Source organism: Leptonotus elevatus, chromosome 8, assembly GCF_054856555.1.
Source record: "Leptonotus elevatus isolate MCC_2025b chromosome 8, RoL_Lele_1.0, whole genome shotgun sequence".
NCBI lineage: Eukaryota > Metazoa > Chordata > Actinopteri > Syngnathiformes > Syngnathidae > Leptonotus > Leptonotus elevatus.
In genome coordinates this window covers 23,497,954-23,511,007 of record NC_141246.1, presented here as the reverse complement: position 1 = coordinate 23,511,007, position 13,054 = coordinate 23,497,954, and the positions used below count along the sequence as shown (strand labels likewise).

At 39.9% G+C, this 13,054-nt stretch overlaps 1 protein-coding gene across 1 annotated transcript in view; it reads left to right on the top strand.

Annotated features, from left to right (window-relative positions):
• The window catches only part of neurl1aa (neuralized E3 ubiquitin protein ligase 1Aa), a 45,699-nt gene extending 33,099 nt beyond the window's left edge, over positions 1–12,600 (top strand). Inside the window, exons 5-6 of the mRNA XM_086083144.1 lie at positions 8,070–8,219; positions 9,788–12,600. Coding sequence (XP_085939270.1) covers positions 8,070–8,219; positions 9,788–10,029 — 392 coding nt within the window. The 3' untranslated portion in view covers positions 10,030–12,600. The remainder of the gene's footprint in view (positions 1–8,069; positions 8,220–9,787) is intronic.
• The last annotated feature ends 454 nt before the right edge of the window (positions 12,601–13,054 follow it).

The following is a 13,054-nucleotide window of genomic DNA, read 5'->3' as shown; positions in this document are numbered from 1 at the left end:
TGACGGAAGCGTGGATGAAATAAAATGACTGACATAACGATGACAATAAAAATGGCAGACTGACGATGATGGAAGAGGGCGCTAGATGCCAACTAATGATGAATGATGGGCTGTCAAAACAAATTAAAATGCCCACCTCTGTCTTTAGTAGCTAAGTTTTATGTTACTTGCAAAGCAGCCATAATGTGCGTGTGTGAGACAAGAGACAACACTACAGTATTTACCCCAAGATGATGCATCTTAAGGAGATATCCTTTAAAGCAATAAAGGAAAATATGCTTGTTTGACAATTAATTATGATGGCCTAAGCACAGCCAAAACAACAACAAAATAACTTACTGCAATGTTACACCAAGTACACCCCCACCCCGCCTTCCAACTACAAGTAGGCTGAAACTTCCACGTTAATGCAGACACAGACAAGCAATGCAGGGTCACATGAAATACGAAATGTAAACACGAGTTGCGCGCCACTCAGTCGTCCCTTTACTGTACGGTCATGTGACTGCCTGATGCAGTTTGATTGGTGAAATTGAGTCAAATATCAGTCGTTATCTTCCAAGGAGATCTCAACAAGCACTTATTGATCCTTAAAATCAGCAAGCAGAATCTTGCTCAATGTAGCAAAGTGAAAGTACAATTTCTTAACATACCATAAATAGTAAATATTCAAGTAAATTCAAAAACTGTTGCATAAAAACTACTTAAGTACACTTTTTAGAGTTACTTGAGTAACTAACGGAGTAAATGTAGCTTGTAACTTCTGCTTATCCGTGTCTCTAAATATCTTCTGTATGATGAATATTTCACCCCAAGCTAATTTTGTCCTTAGTTAGCTTGACCCACTTATAGCTATTTAAATGTCAAGGTAATATCAGTGTACTGTAAACTAGGGGTGCAACAGTTTCAGATTTTGGTGTACTATTATTGTCTGAGAAAAAAACGGTTTTACAGTTTTTACGGTTATTACTGTAGACATAAAAAAAAAATCACATCAGCATTCTTTGAATTTTTTTTATTTTAACATCAATAAACTCACTACACTAGGTTTGCACAATACACTTTTATAGACATATAGGGCACATAACACACTTTGGGGGGTGGGGTAGGGTGGAAACACCGTCTTCACCCTACAACTCCCCTCCAATTTTAATACACCACACAACTTGTGGGGGGGGGGGGCTTGTGGGGGTGCCATCGGTTGGGGGCCGCAGTATAGAGCAGTGCTGCGGTTCCCTGTCCGTGTCGGGGTGGGGTCGGGGGGGGGGCGGCTTTGTTGGGGGGGGGGGTGCGGGGTGGGGGGTGCTGGGGGTGGGGGGTGTCTGGGGGATTGGGGACGTGGGGGCGGCTGGGGCTGGGTTGGGGTGGGTGGCGGGGGTGGATGGCGGGCGGGGGGTCGTGGGGGGTGCGGGGGTTGGGGGCCGGTGGGGTGCCTGGTGGGCCTGCAGTGCCCCGTCCTGCTGCGTTGGGCCGGGGGCGCGGGCCGTGTTGGGGCGAGGGGCGCTCCTGCTCCTGGGTTTGCTCTCCGGCCGGTGGCCCTGGCGGGGCCCGGGGGTCGTCCTTTGGCGCTGCCGCGGCCTGGGGGGCCCTGAGGTGTTGCGCTTGCTCTGTTCCGGCGGGGGTCGACGGCTCCCCTCTTTGGTGGAGATTTTCATGCATGCCAGATCCACCACACCAGCATCTACCGAAACTCAGACACAATCTGTTTCCTCCTCAGGTTATTGAATCGGTGGAGGCTGGTGTCTGCGGATCTCACGCGGCTTCGTCTGTCCTTCCTTCCTTTTCTCGGTCTCTCCTTTGGTCTCTTGAGGCCTCCCTGATTTTATGTTTTTTGGATTTGTTGGGGTCTGGATGTTTCTTGGGCTGGGGAGGAGTTCTGGTGGGGGGTGTCTGGTCGGTGCTGGATTTCACCTTCCTTGGTTTTCTTTGGTCCCCTCGGGTCTCCTGGTGTATGAGATTTTTTCTAATAGGTTTTCTGGTGAGCTAACAAATACACGCACGCACGCATGCACACACGCACGCACATACACGTGCTCACCCACACACACACACAAAAAATAATAATAATAAAAAAAATATATAAAAAAAAATAAATAAAATAAAAGAGCAATGATGATGGCATTTCCGAATGAACAATACTGAGCTCTTAAAAAAAATAAATAATAAAAATAAAAAAAAATAAAAAAATAAGAAAAAAAAATAAAATAAAAAAACAAACAAATTTTTTTTTTTTTTTTAAAAATAAATAATGTTTTAAAAAGTTGCTGCCTTTTAAAACGAATACAACAGATTCTTAAAATAGGACCTGGGCACTATGTTTAACAAGTGGACGGTATGTACCATCTTTTTCTTTCATCTTTAAATTTCTTTCCATTTCCACCATACTTACAGGTGAAATGTTCGTCCAGAGCCTTTAAACTGGGAATCTGTGCAGTTTACCGCCACACATGTAGGCATTTTGCAGCCATAATGTGTATGCCGAGATACGTTTCTTGGGAGATGGCGGCCCCGCAGCTTCGAAAGTCTCGGCCTACTCCAGCGGGTGGCCGTGGATGGGGGGGGGGGCTTGCGGGAGCTCCCCGCCCTGCATCGGACAGGAGCCCTGGGGTTGGGGAGGCGGTCGGTCAATGGCGACGGCTGCGGTTATTTAATCCTGATGTTTAAAAACTATGATTTCTTTCTGCAACGCTACTGTAAACTGCTGTGATGATACATTCAGGATATCTACTATCTATGCCATGTACTTGCGTTTTGAGTTTTTTTTTGTGTGCATTTTTATGTGCATGTTTGTTTTTAACCACCAAAGTCCAATCACAATGTCACAATATAGTAGTCAATGGCGTAATCACTCACAGACAACATATTTGCTTCGTTAAATTTAACATTTTGACTTGGCCATAGCAGCAGGTCTTTCCACGTGCATATCAGTCATTTATCCCCCCCAAATAATGGCACATTACCAAATGAGAAACAGCACAAGCATACAAAAGATCACCTTACGAGCTTTCAAACTGGAATCTTCAAGTGTAATCTTGCGACATTCTTTACATTCCAACATGTAACTTCCCTCATCTGATGCTGATGTATTGCCTTGTGTTGACAAGAGAGTAATCAAGATTTCAATAAAGTTGAACTGAAGCCAGATTGAGGGATGTTAAACATGCTTCTAGGAAGGCAATATTAAGAATTAATTCCAAAGACTAAAGACAAAGTAAAGTCATGTTCTGCGTTAATGATATGGGCATTACTGTTGCTTCTCTTTTACGCCAATTTTTCGCAAAAGTGGGATTTACATTCAGAAATGTTAAAACAAAAGCCATGCTTGCCACCTAAACACCTGGTGCCGTTGGATAGGATTTATGAAGATGACTGCCTGTAAAAAATTTGCAACTTTCCACAGTCATTGACGATAAGGGGCTGCATACCAGGTAAAGGACCAGATGGCAGCCAACAAATTCAGTAAAAAAAAAGAAAAAAAAGTGTACTGGTCACCAGCCAATCCTATGAATAGACATAGACAACCATTCACACATATTCACACCTAAGGACAATATCATCTTCAATGGCCAGAAGATGTAACCTTGGTATCGAGACAACACATGCAAGCATGGGAAGAACATGCAAACGTCACACGGAAAATCTTTGATTTGACGCATCAACTTTAGAGCTGTGAGCAAAGAAGATGTGCTAATCACTCGGTCACCATGCCGTCTTATAATAAGATGTTGATAATAATAATTATGATGATAATAATACTTTACATTATCCATCTGTCTGTACTGTCTTAATTAAACTTTTTAAAATGACTATATACTGCCTGGAAGACTTGAAATTCCACCATCTGACTGACTTTACTTAAAAGTGTCTGACAGCACCCCACCCACTTCACTTGACCAGTAATTCACACAACAGGGGAATGTTTCTCTGTCCTCCCCAACCAAAGCTTTTAAAAAGTAGGATTCAGAGGGCCAAGTCCTGACCCCGATGTATTGCCTGCTGAGCCCATGTGCTGTCATCCAATCTAAACTTGCATATAAACAATAATTGGGCCTTCTAGAACATTTCTGTTTTGTTGCCCAAGAACATTTCTTGCAGTTATATTAACAACCAGCCCCGACTGTTGGGTTCAATCTGGAGTAAGTCAGTGCTTTGTACTCAGAGAAGCCTTTCCTAGTTGTTTACACAGGTCAGATTAATCTTGGCGCTTACTACGCGGGATCACACACGAGCAGATTTCTTCGAGCTCAGCTGCACTATATGGGAGTTGATTGCCAGTGAGATTAATAGGAGGGTGTGCAAAAGGTGTAACAGACTTAACAGAGAGAGGCTTGCATGACATTACCCCCTAAATACATTCTTTGAAATATGTACACGCCTACTGCCCGAAGACCACTGGGATAGGCTCCAGCATGCCCTCGACCCTCGTGAGGATAAGCGGGTCAGATAATGGATGGATGGATATGGATGTACAGTTTAACAATTCAGGCATAATATTTATAACTTGTGACTTATTTAACTGGTGGCTACTATGTGGTTCTACAGCCTTGAAGTGGTGTGCTGTGAATGTATAACATGCATATTGACAGTGAATGAAAAAGAGAGCCTTTTTTTTTGTTAACTATGTAGGTTATAGACAATATTAGCCTGCTGTGGTTTTGAAAAAAATCTCTCAGTGCCCGTCGGGACCAGGGTTATTATAGTTTTCATTTTAGTTAGTTTTAATTTCGTTTGGAGTTTTGTTTTTTTAATTTAGCTTTAATTAGTTTTTTAGTTAATTAGTTGTGAAATATTTAATAATGAACATGGCAAAATAAAATAAAAAGGAACTAATTTCTTACCTAGCGTTGCATTTTGACTGAGTTAAATTAAAAAGCAGGAGAGCCGAGCCATAGGAGCCAAAACTCAAGCATGCAAAATTGTTGCCTAGGAGCGACGTCATCTAAAGGTGCTTTTCTAATGGCTGCTGCTAGATTACTTCACTTCTGTGTGACACACTTTGAAACGTCCTTATTCCGGTTAAATAAATATACTAAAATTAAATTAAAAATCATCCCCAAAGGCTTACGTATTAAATTAATTACCAAAGACTAAAATGAAGGACATTTTCGCTGTAATTATAGTTCGTTTTAGTGAGTTTTGTAAACGTAAAATGTAGTTTCAGTTAGATTTTGTTTTTAGTTAGTATTTTTGTTTTTATTGTATTTTTATTTTTTATTGTTATCGTTAGTTTTCGTTAACCAAAATAACCTTGGTCGGGACCAACAATGTGAAGTCCCAAGTTTCATTTGTATATCCAATACAAGAATGGGACTCTTAGCTGTTTGGGACGGCTGACAATTAGAATTTTCAAACTGCAAGGGCCTTATGACATGTTATGCCTCATGTGAAGTGGTGACGTAGATAAGAGGGTTTCAGAGGTTGTTAGTCAGATCCTCGCAGCGCACCACATGCTGCTGCATGCCAACACACCTTTTTGTTACAGTTGCTTCAGATTATTCACTCTTTATCATCTCTTACAAAACCAATTGCATGTCTCCCATCTTATTAATGTGCCCTTTGCAGCAAGTGCTGCAGATTGCACGATTCTTCCACTGGTAACACCGCATCATTGTTCAAGAATACTTTTCAGGTGAAGGAATGAGAGACAATCACTTTTTCCTGAGCCATTCTAGCCCAGGTGTGTTCTGGTCAAGACTCATTGGGTAAATTAGGATATTTTCTCAATTGCCATGGTTACCAGGAAAGAGAAAACACTGGGACATTTTGACAAAGACTTGTGCATGCATGTATGATCATCAGTGTTGTCACAGATTACTTGAAAAAGTAATGTGATTATTGACTAAATTACTTAAAATAATGTATCAGTTACTTTTTACCAATTTCCGCCCTTTGCTCCTTCAACATAAGAATGACAATTACTTAAATAATACTTGTGAAAGTACATAAACTTGAAACATGAACATGTTTTTTGCTTCTGTTTCTCTGGTTTTACAATACAGAAATTGGTGTAACACGTTACACCTGCAGGCTGGTTACAAATTAACTAACATTTTTCTATTTTCTCAAGTGCCAGAGCTAAACTACAGTCATGCAAAAAAAATCTGCATGATCTGCGTTTTTGTTCTTTTGCTCTGGCATAGTCTTTCTCGAGGTATGACGAAAAAGATTGCTAGTAGGGATCTTTTCTAGTGTAATGAATGAAATGTGTTGTGTGTCCGGTGTTGCCATTTCTGTTTAGCACTCTTATGTCCGACTGTTGGTAAACGCAACACAGGTCTCCCGGGAGAGGAGGGACGTTACGTGCGGGTTGGTTGATGGTTGCGTGTGTTTGTTCTTGGCTTTTCTGCTAGCCCTCGTGAGTTGTATTTCTATTTTCTGGAGTCCGCTACGGCCATCAGCAGCGTTTATTAAGATAAAAAATAAAAGGGTGACATCCCAACCGTTTGCTGGTGGTGTTTTTGCAAGACGTTACACTATTATTGCACGGAAAGAGTCAACAGTACTCAATGGACACATTTCCTCTGTAACATATCGCCCGACCAACTTTTTTCAACTCACTCCCACTTACTGGTGTTCTTTACTAAAATCCAGCTTCATCTGTTTGCGTGCTGGGGGGACTGAAGTAACTGTAGAACTGCTGGCTGTTTCCTTACCTGTCGGTTTTGCTTCGCGCTGTGCAGTGATAACATGGTTGCACACTCCATTGTGGAGCAACCATGTGTTAGTCTACTAGAAGGCTAATTGTTCAAGACCTGGCAGAATGGGCAGATGTGGAGTTTTTAGCGGTCAACAGTGTTTTTAAGCCAGCGCAAAGTTTGCAACGCACTGAGAGGTTTTTATCCTCTTTACTAGACAAAAATGTGAAGTAATGCACCCGTTTGTGGAGCTCCTCCTGCATCTTCCATTGTTTACGTCGTAGTGTCTATTGTTTTGGCCAGACTGAGCGCTCACACATGTTGGTACCCGTGACCCGGCATTGCGTCTTCCGCTGAGAAAACGTGACATACGATGTAACGTCACTCCTAAATGTAAGAGAAACATTTTCTCCTCAAAATTCTCTTAAAAATGGACAACAAAATTCTGCATTCTACATACATTATGAGATAATTAAAAAAAAATAGTAACGTACAGCTAGGAAAGTAACTTTAATCAGATTACTGGTTTGGAAAAATTGCTCATTATTGAAAGAAAGTAATCAGATTACAATAACGCGCTCCTAAGTAACATGTTAGTGACAACACTGATGATCATACTTTGCATACGCAATCCTATTATTACCGCCTTTTACCGGATGCAAAAGGCTGCACTGTTGGACAGGGTGTCTGGTTTGTCAAAACACGTGCTAGTTTTATTCTGTGGCTGTATGTGTTTCCAGGTTCATACTGTGCCCTCCTTTGAGCTTGAGCCTTTTCTCTCATCCCTTCCTATTTTGTTTTTGGCGACCCGCCAGGCTAACCATTCTGTCTTCCTCTGTTTGTCATTCTTGCTTTCATGTTTCTTGGATGGGCTGGAAGAATTGCCCTTTTTGGGATCTGAATGTCCTTCCCCAAAAGAAAAACAAAACACAGTATTTAAATCTGTTGTTCTGACTAAATCCTCACTTATTATCCTGCTGTTTGAAGATAGCAGCAAAACACACTGGAGTTTTACTATCTGGCAGCAGTTTTCTATTGGCAACTTCCTTTTTCTAAACCGACTATTTTATTACAAAATGCTGGCATGCTTTCTGACCTTCATTGGTCTCTTGTCGCCTCACAATATCGCTTGTCATTCATCCATTGACATGAGCGGGAGTGCGCTAATGGTCTGTTAGGGGTTGACTCAAGGTTTAGTGTCATGCTAAAGGACATTTTTGACACATTGGAGGAGAAAATGGAGAGCAATTCTCCTACCGAGTACCAAGGCTCTCCTTTGTATTACATCATACATTTTGCCTACAGCAACATGTCAGCGCGGACGCTGAAATGGAACGTAAATGATATGACACATTTCTTTTTGTAATTCGACTAGGAACTGGACACTTTACTAACACTGACACTGTCTTATCCTGTTCCTTTTATCTTCTGTAGGCTCCACTAGTTTTGGAGATCCACGGGCCGAGTCAAACCCCAGTTCGCCCTCCTCATCACCGCACACTCCAAGTGCCCTGGGCAGCGGCAGCTCAGATCCCGTCCTCAACAGTGGCATGTGCTCGGCCGCTTACTGCAGCTCAGCAGGGGGTAGGTCAACCCTTACGACCACGTTGGCCCTGAGGGGACCAGAATGCATTAGAAAATAGTGAGAGTGGATGACGTCGTGTAACAAAGTCATGCACTTAACAGACCCTCTGCTGCTTTATCAGCTGCCTGATGTCGCAATATACGTTGCGTGTTTTCTTCTTTCACGTAATACTTACACATATGTAACCTCCAGACTCCAGTTATATACAAAATACTAGGGTGTCAAGCGATTAAAATGTGTAATTGTAATTATTCGCATGATTATTCTGTTCTAAATGTACAAAAAAAATACTTTTTTTCCTAAGTAACTCTTTCATTGCCAAGTGTTTTCCTAAAAGAAAACCCCTAAAGTGCCAGCCGATTTCGAGCATTTTCACTCATTTCCATGGCTGACTAGAATATTGTGTGTTATGACTAAATATACATGGTGGGTACCATATGGAAGATTGGACTATTTCATTAAGGGGAAAAAAAGTTTGGTTCTACCTTATTCAGTTCTTTAGTAATCGCCATTTGAAAATAGCTTGGTTTCACTGAATTCACCAATCTGACAAAATGAGAAAATTAGCTTTTTATAAAAAGATGCGTTTTCTGCACAGTGACTTTGACACAAATATTTTTTTGCTTTTGTGACATCTCAAAACATCTCAACAGTCCTTCCCTTCATTGAACAAGAATCAAAACGATGAGAATGTGTTTTTGATGGCAACATAACAATTTACAGAAAATGTGTGTCAACAAACATGTTCACATTTGGTAAATTAATTACAAAACATTTGACAAATTATCAGGAATGTGTTTGTGTGTGTGCACGTCTTTTTTAAACCCAATATTTTTTTGGGGTGTGTGGTAAAGAGTGAAGCACAAGAGTGAAGCACTCTGCTGTGTGCAAAGGAAGATTGCAGGATCTGCACACATGCTTCTTATGCAACTGTTGCAATCAAGTGGTCTAAATTCTCGTCAGTGGCAAAAAGAGTTAACATCAAAGTGGAAAAAAGAAAATAGAAATATGGCTGCATCTTTTAGTCATTGATATTATTATTTCATAATAATTGATAAAATTGATTAAAAATTAAAAAAAATATGTATTGTACTGTAAAAAAACGAGTTGGATTTTGATTTGTGTTAAGGTCATTTTTCTGCCACTAGATGGCATAATTATTTAATAATTTGTAAGACGATGACAGCTCTGCATTTTTCTTTTCATATTGAGAGCTATCTAATCTTTAACATGAAGTAATTTGTAAAATTCAGCATATTATTTAATTGTAAAATACAACTTGATCCCAGTCTTCACAAATATATGCATTATTATTAAATTAATTACTGCTAAAATTTTAAATTGTAGAATTCCCCCAGTACAGGCTTTCCAAGTAAGGGGCGGTCATTATCATCATCGTGCGTTAAAAAAATATAAATAAATAGTGGCGTTATAGGAACTTTAAATTAACTCAAAATTAACACACTTATTTTGACACCCCTACTAAATAAGTTTGACAACTTGAGGATTACTTGTATACTGGAATTAAGTTCAGTGTGCATCTTAACATATTTCTACCTTTGTTCAGGAACAACCCCGAATTCTCCGGTCCGCCTGCCTAAGTCGCCTACATTCCCATCAGACCGAGGGCCTCGCTCTGATGAGTGTTCGATCTGTTATGAGAACACTGTGGACACGGTCATCTATGCCTGTGGACACATGTGTCTTTGCTATACCTGTGGCCTGAAGCTCAAGAAAATGTCCAACGCCTGCTGTCCCATCTGCAGAAGGCAGATTAAAGACATTATCAAAACCTACAGAAGTACATAAAAGCATATGATGAGACAGCAAACTCCCAGTGATGAGGGATGTGTTAAGGGAAATTCTTGATACTTTGATAATGTACAAGATTTTGTGTTGGTTGAATCTGCATCTTAACTAAATCAGGTACAGTGCTGCTCATACATGGTCTCATGCAGAGGCAGCGAAGTGAAAGTGTTTCCTCAGCACTCAGAAGACTTCATAATAGAGGGGAAGCACCAAAAGAATTTCATCAAATATTTCATTTGTTGAGCCATGTTTCAGGGACTGTGCGGAAACAGCGTCCCCGAGGCTGAATGTTTCGACAATTCTCACAGGATGTGGCACAGAACTCAGTCAACCAGATGTACAGTATGCCAGTGAAAACAAGCACACTCACATGTATTGTAAGTCATCTCACTGTCACAACTCGTTCTTATGGATTGCGCTCTACTGGGAAACAAGACGAGTCCAGCAACGTACTGATGAAATGAGTGATGCCATCGTGCTGGTATTCAGTGAGTGTCATGTTAAGAAACGGTGCTGACTAAGTAGGGTGTAACACCTCTTGTACTCGTTTAACAGAGGTGGTAAATCCAGGTCAAAGTAAAAACCCTGCCACAGTTTGGCTTTAGCCCCAGGTGCTAGCAATCTAGCTCCCATGGTGCTCGTTTATCTGCTAGGGAGCTAGCATCAATGGCTAAAGCCAAACTGTGGCAGGGTTTTTACTTTATGAACCTGAATTTGCCACCTTTGCGTTTAATCTACTGTATTTTTATGGTAATTCTACTTCAAATGTCAGTGGTAGGTACTGTGTGTTGTTGTGCTAGCTAGCTAGCTAGCTGCTTGCTCTACAATGTGGTATGTTGCACTGAAATCGGCATCTTCATGGAAATGCCCCAAAACCATGAGACCATTAGACACTCGTGGGTTTAAACAATCAACAGCTCCCAATTCATGAAAAATATTCATATATTATATATGGATTCTCAGGGCCAGTATTTTTGTTTAGTTTTATTTTGAAGATGTAAAGACTATTTTCCCAAACTGGTCATAACCATGCTTTGTGCACTATGAGTAATCCTGACATTCACAGCTCCTCAGAAATAGCTCTGTAAGAACATGTGAAGTCGGGGGCTTGTTGCCATGGTATCTGAAGGCAGTACAGTTATGACACAGCTGCCTTAACCAGCATTTGTTCCAAGTAGATGATGTATCTACATGAAGGAAAATTAACCAAAAATACTTTGTGTGACACAAAGCTCTCACATTTTTCACTCAGTGGAGGGGGGGGGGGGAAGCACACAATGATAATTATTTTTATAAATCCACAAAAATTCCCATATTATAATAACATGTTTTCTAATCTTTTTTCACCAGCAGTAAAGAGCCTTTATAGAAATTAAGTTCTCTCACATGGGTGTAAATGCTCAATTCAAATATATGAGTGATGACAATTTCATTCCAATTTCCACGTCAAATTTAAATGGGGCTCAAAGCTTTGCTGCTATTGCATTTGCCAGCTGTCCTATATTCATAAATGCAGACAATAGTTAGCATGGTCCACACATCCCTCCATAATTAACATTATGCTACTGCTTGAATTGTTGAATCACATTTGAATGTTAATTTATGTATTTAAATATTTTTTATTGTTGTGGTTGAATTTTAGAACATTGTTTGTAGGACTGTTTGGATTAATTTTGTTTTCCTGTCATTGTGTGGATAAATAGTTACAATAAGAGTCTTTGTTTTCTTAATCTCAAATGAAAATTAAATGTATTCTAGTTTTGTAATAGTACAAATGATTTGTGGTACATTGCAGCATTGTAGTACACAGAGTTGCAGGACATAAACTATTAGGCTCATTGCAATCCATGAATTGAAGTTTGTTTTTCCTCTTGTGATTTATTGATCAGATAGTGTGTAAACTCATATTACATCCATCCCACATAGAGCTCTTACAATATCGTATGAAAGCCATCACTGTGTATCACTTTGTATGGTGGTGATAAATGTCACTTTATTAAGCAATTGATTGTACATTTGGAAATGTTCAGGCCTGTGTTCAGTCAAGGCATGTTTTATATTGCGCACTCTGACCAAATATACACTTCACCCACTTGCATTGCAGTCATTTTTCAAATCATCACATTGAAACTTTTTGGTACCATTTTAGCTGACTACGTTTGCATTTAAAATGTTCAAATGGCTCCTTGAATGTTGCTGACCCTGTAATGTGGTTACTACCCATCATTGATGGGCGGGCTGAATCCTCTGAACTTGCTTTTCTTAATTTAGTTTTGTGTGCAGTATTTTTCATTGCTATTGTATAAGTAATATATGTGTGTTTATACTTGTATGTGTGTACATTACAACACCAGAATAGATTGTCAATATAGAGTTTGTGTCACTGATCTGTTTACCTCATGTAAGTTCAGGACCAAGTGTAGACAAGCACCCGTGAGTGTGTGCATCTTTATTCCTCAGTTTTGCCATAGTTGAGCTGAAGTATTTGCTAAAACTGTTTTCCATTTCACACGTGTAAGCTCTATTCAGTGAGTCAGATGATTGTGTTCAATAAACTTTACATATGTTTGTGAAAAATGTTTGCCGGAGAGTTGTTCATGTGGTGTTGAATTTCAATATGATGAGAAAAAGGCGTAATGCCCATAAAATCCAAAATACTAAAGTGATATTTTCAGAGGTTTAGCTTTTGTACATATACAGTTGTGCTCATAAATTGGGGTATATAAACGGAGCACATATAGAGTTCATAATATTTGATACTACAACAACCATACAACAGTTCTAGAACAATGCAAACGATAAGTGTTAAATTAGTAACTTGTCATTCAAAATTGAGCTTTATTATGTAAGGGCAAATGTTTTAAACAGCTCTTTGGTGATTATCATTTGATTTTAAAAGTTAACTTTCGGAGTCATGGGTCAGCAGGAGCCTATCCCAGTTGACTTTGGCCTAAAAACTCCATTGCAAGGCACATAAACAATCATTCTCACTTACATTCAATCATTGAATGAGAACTGCACTAAG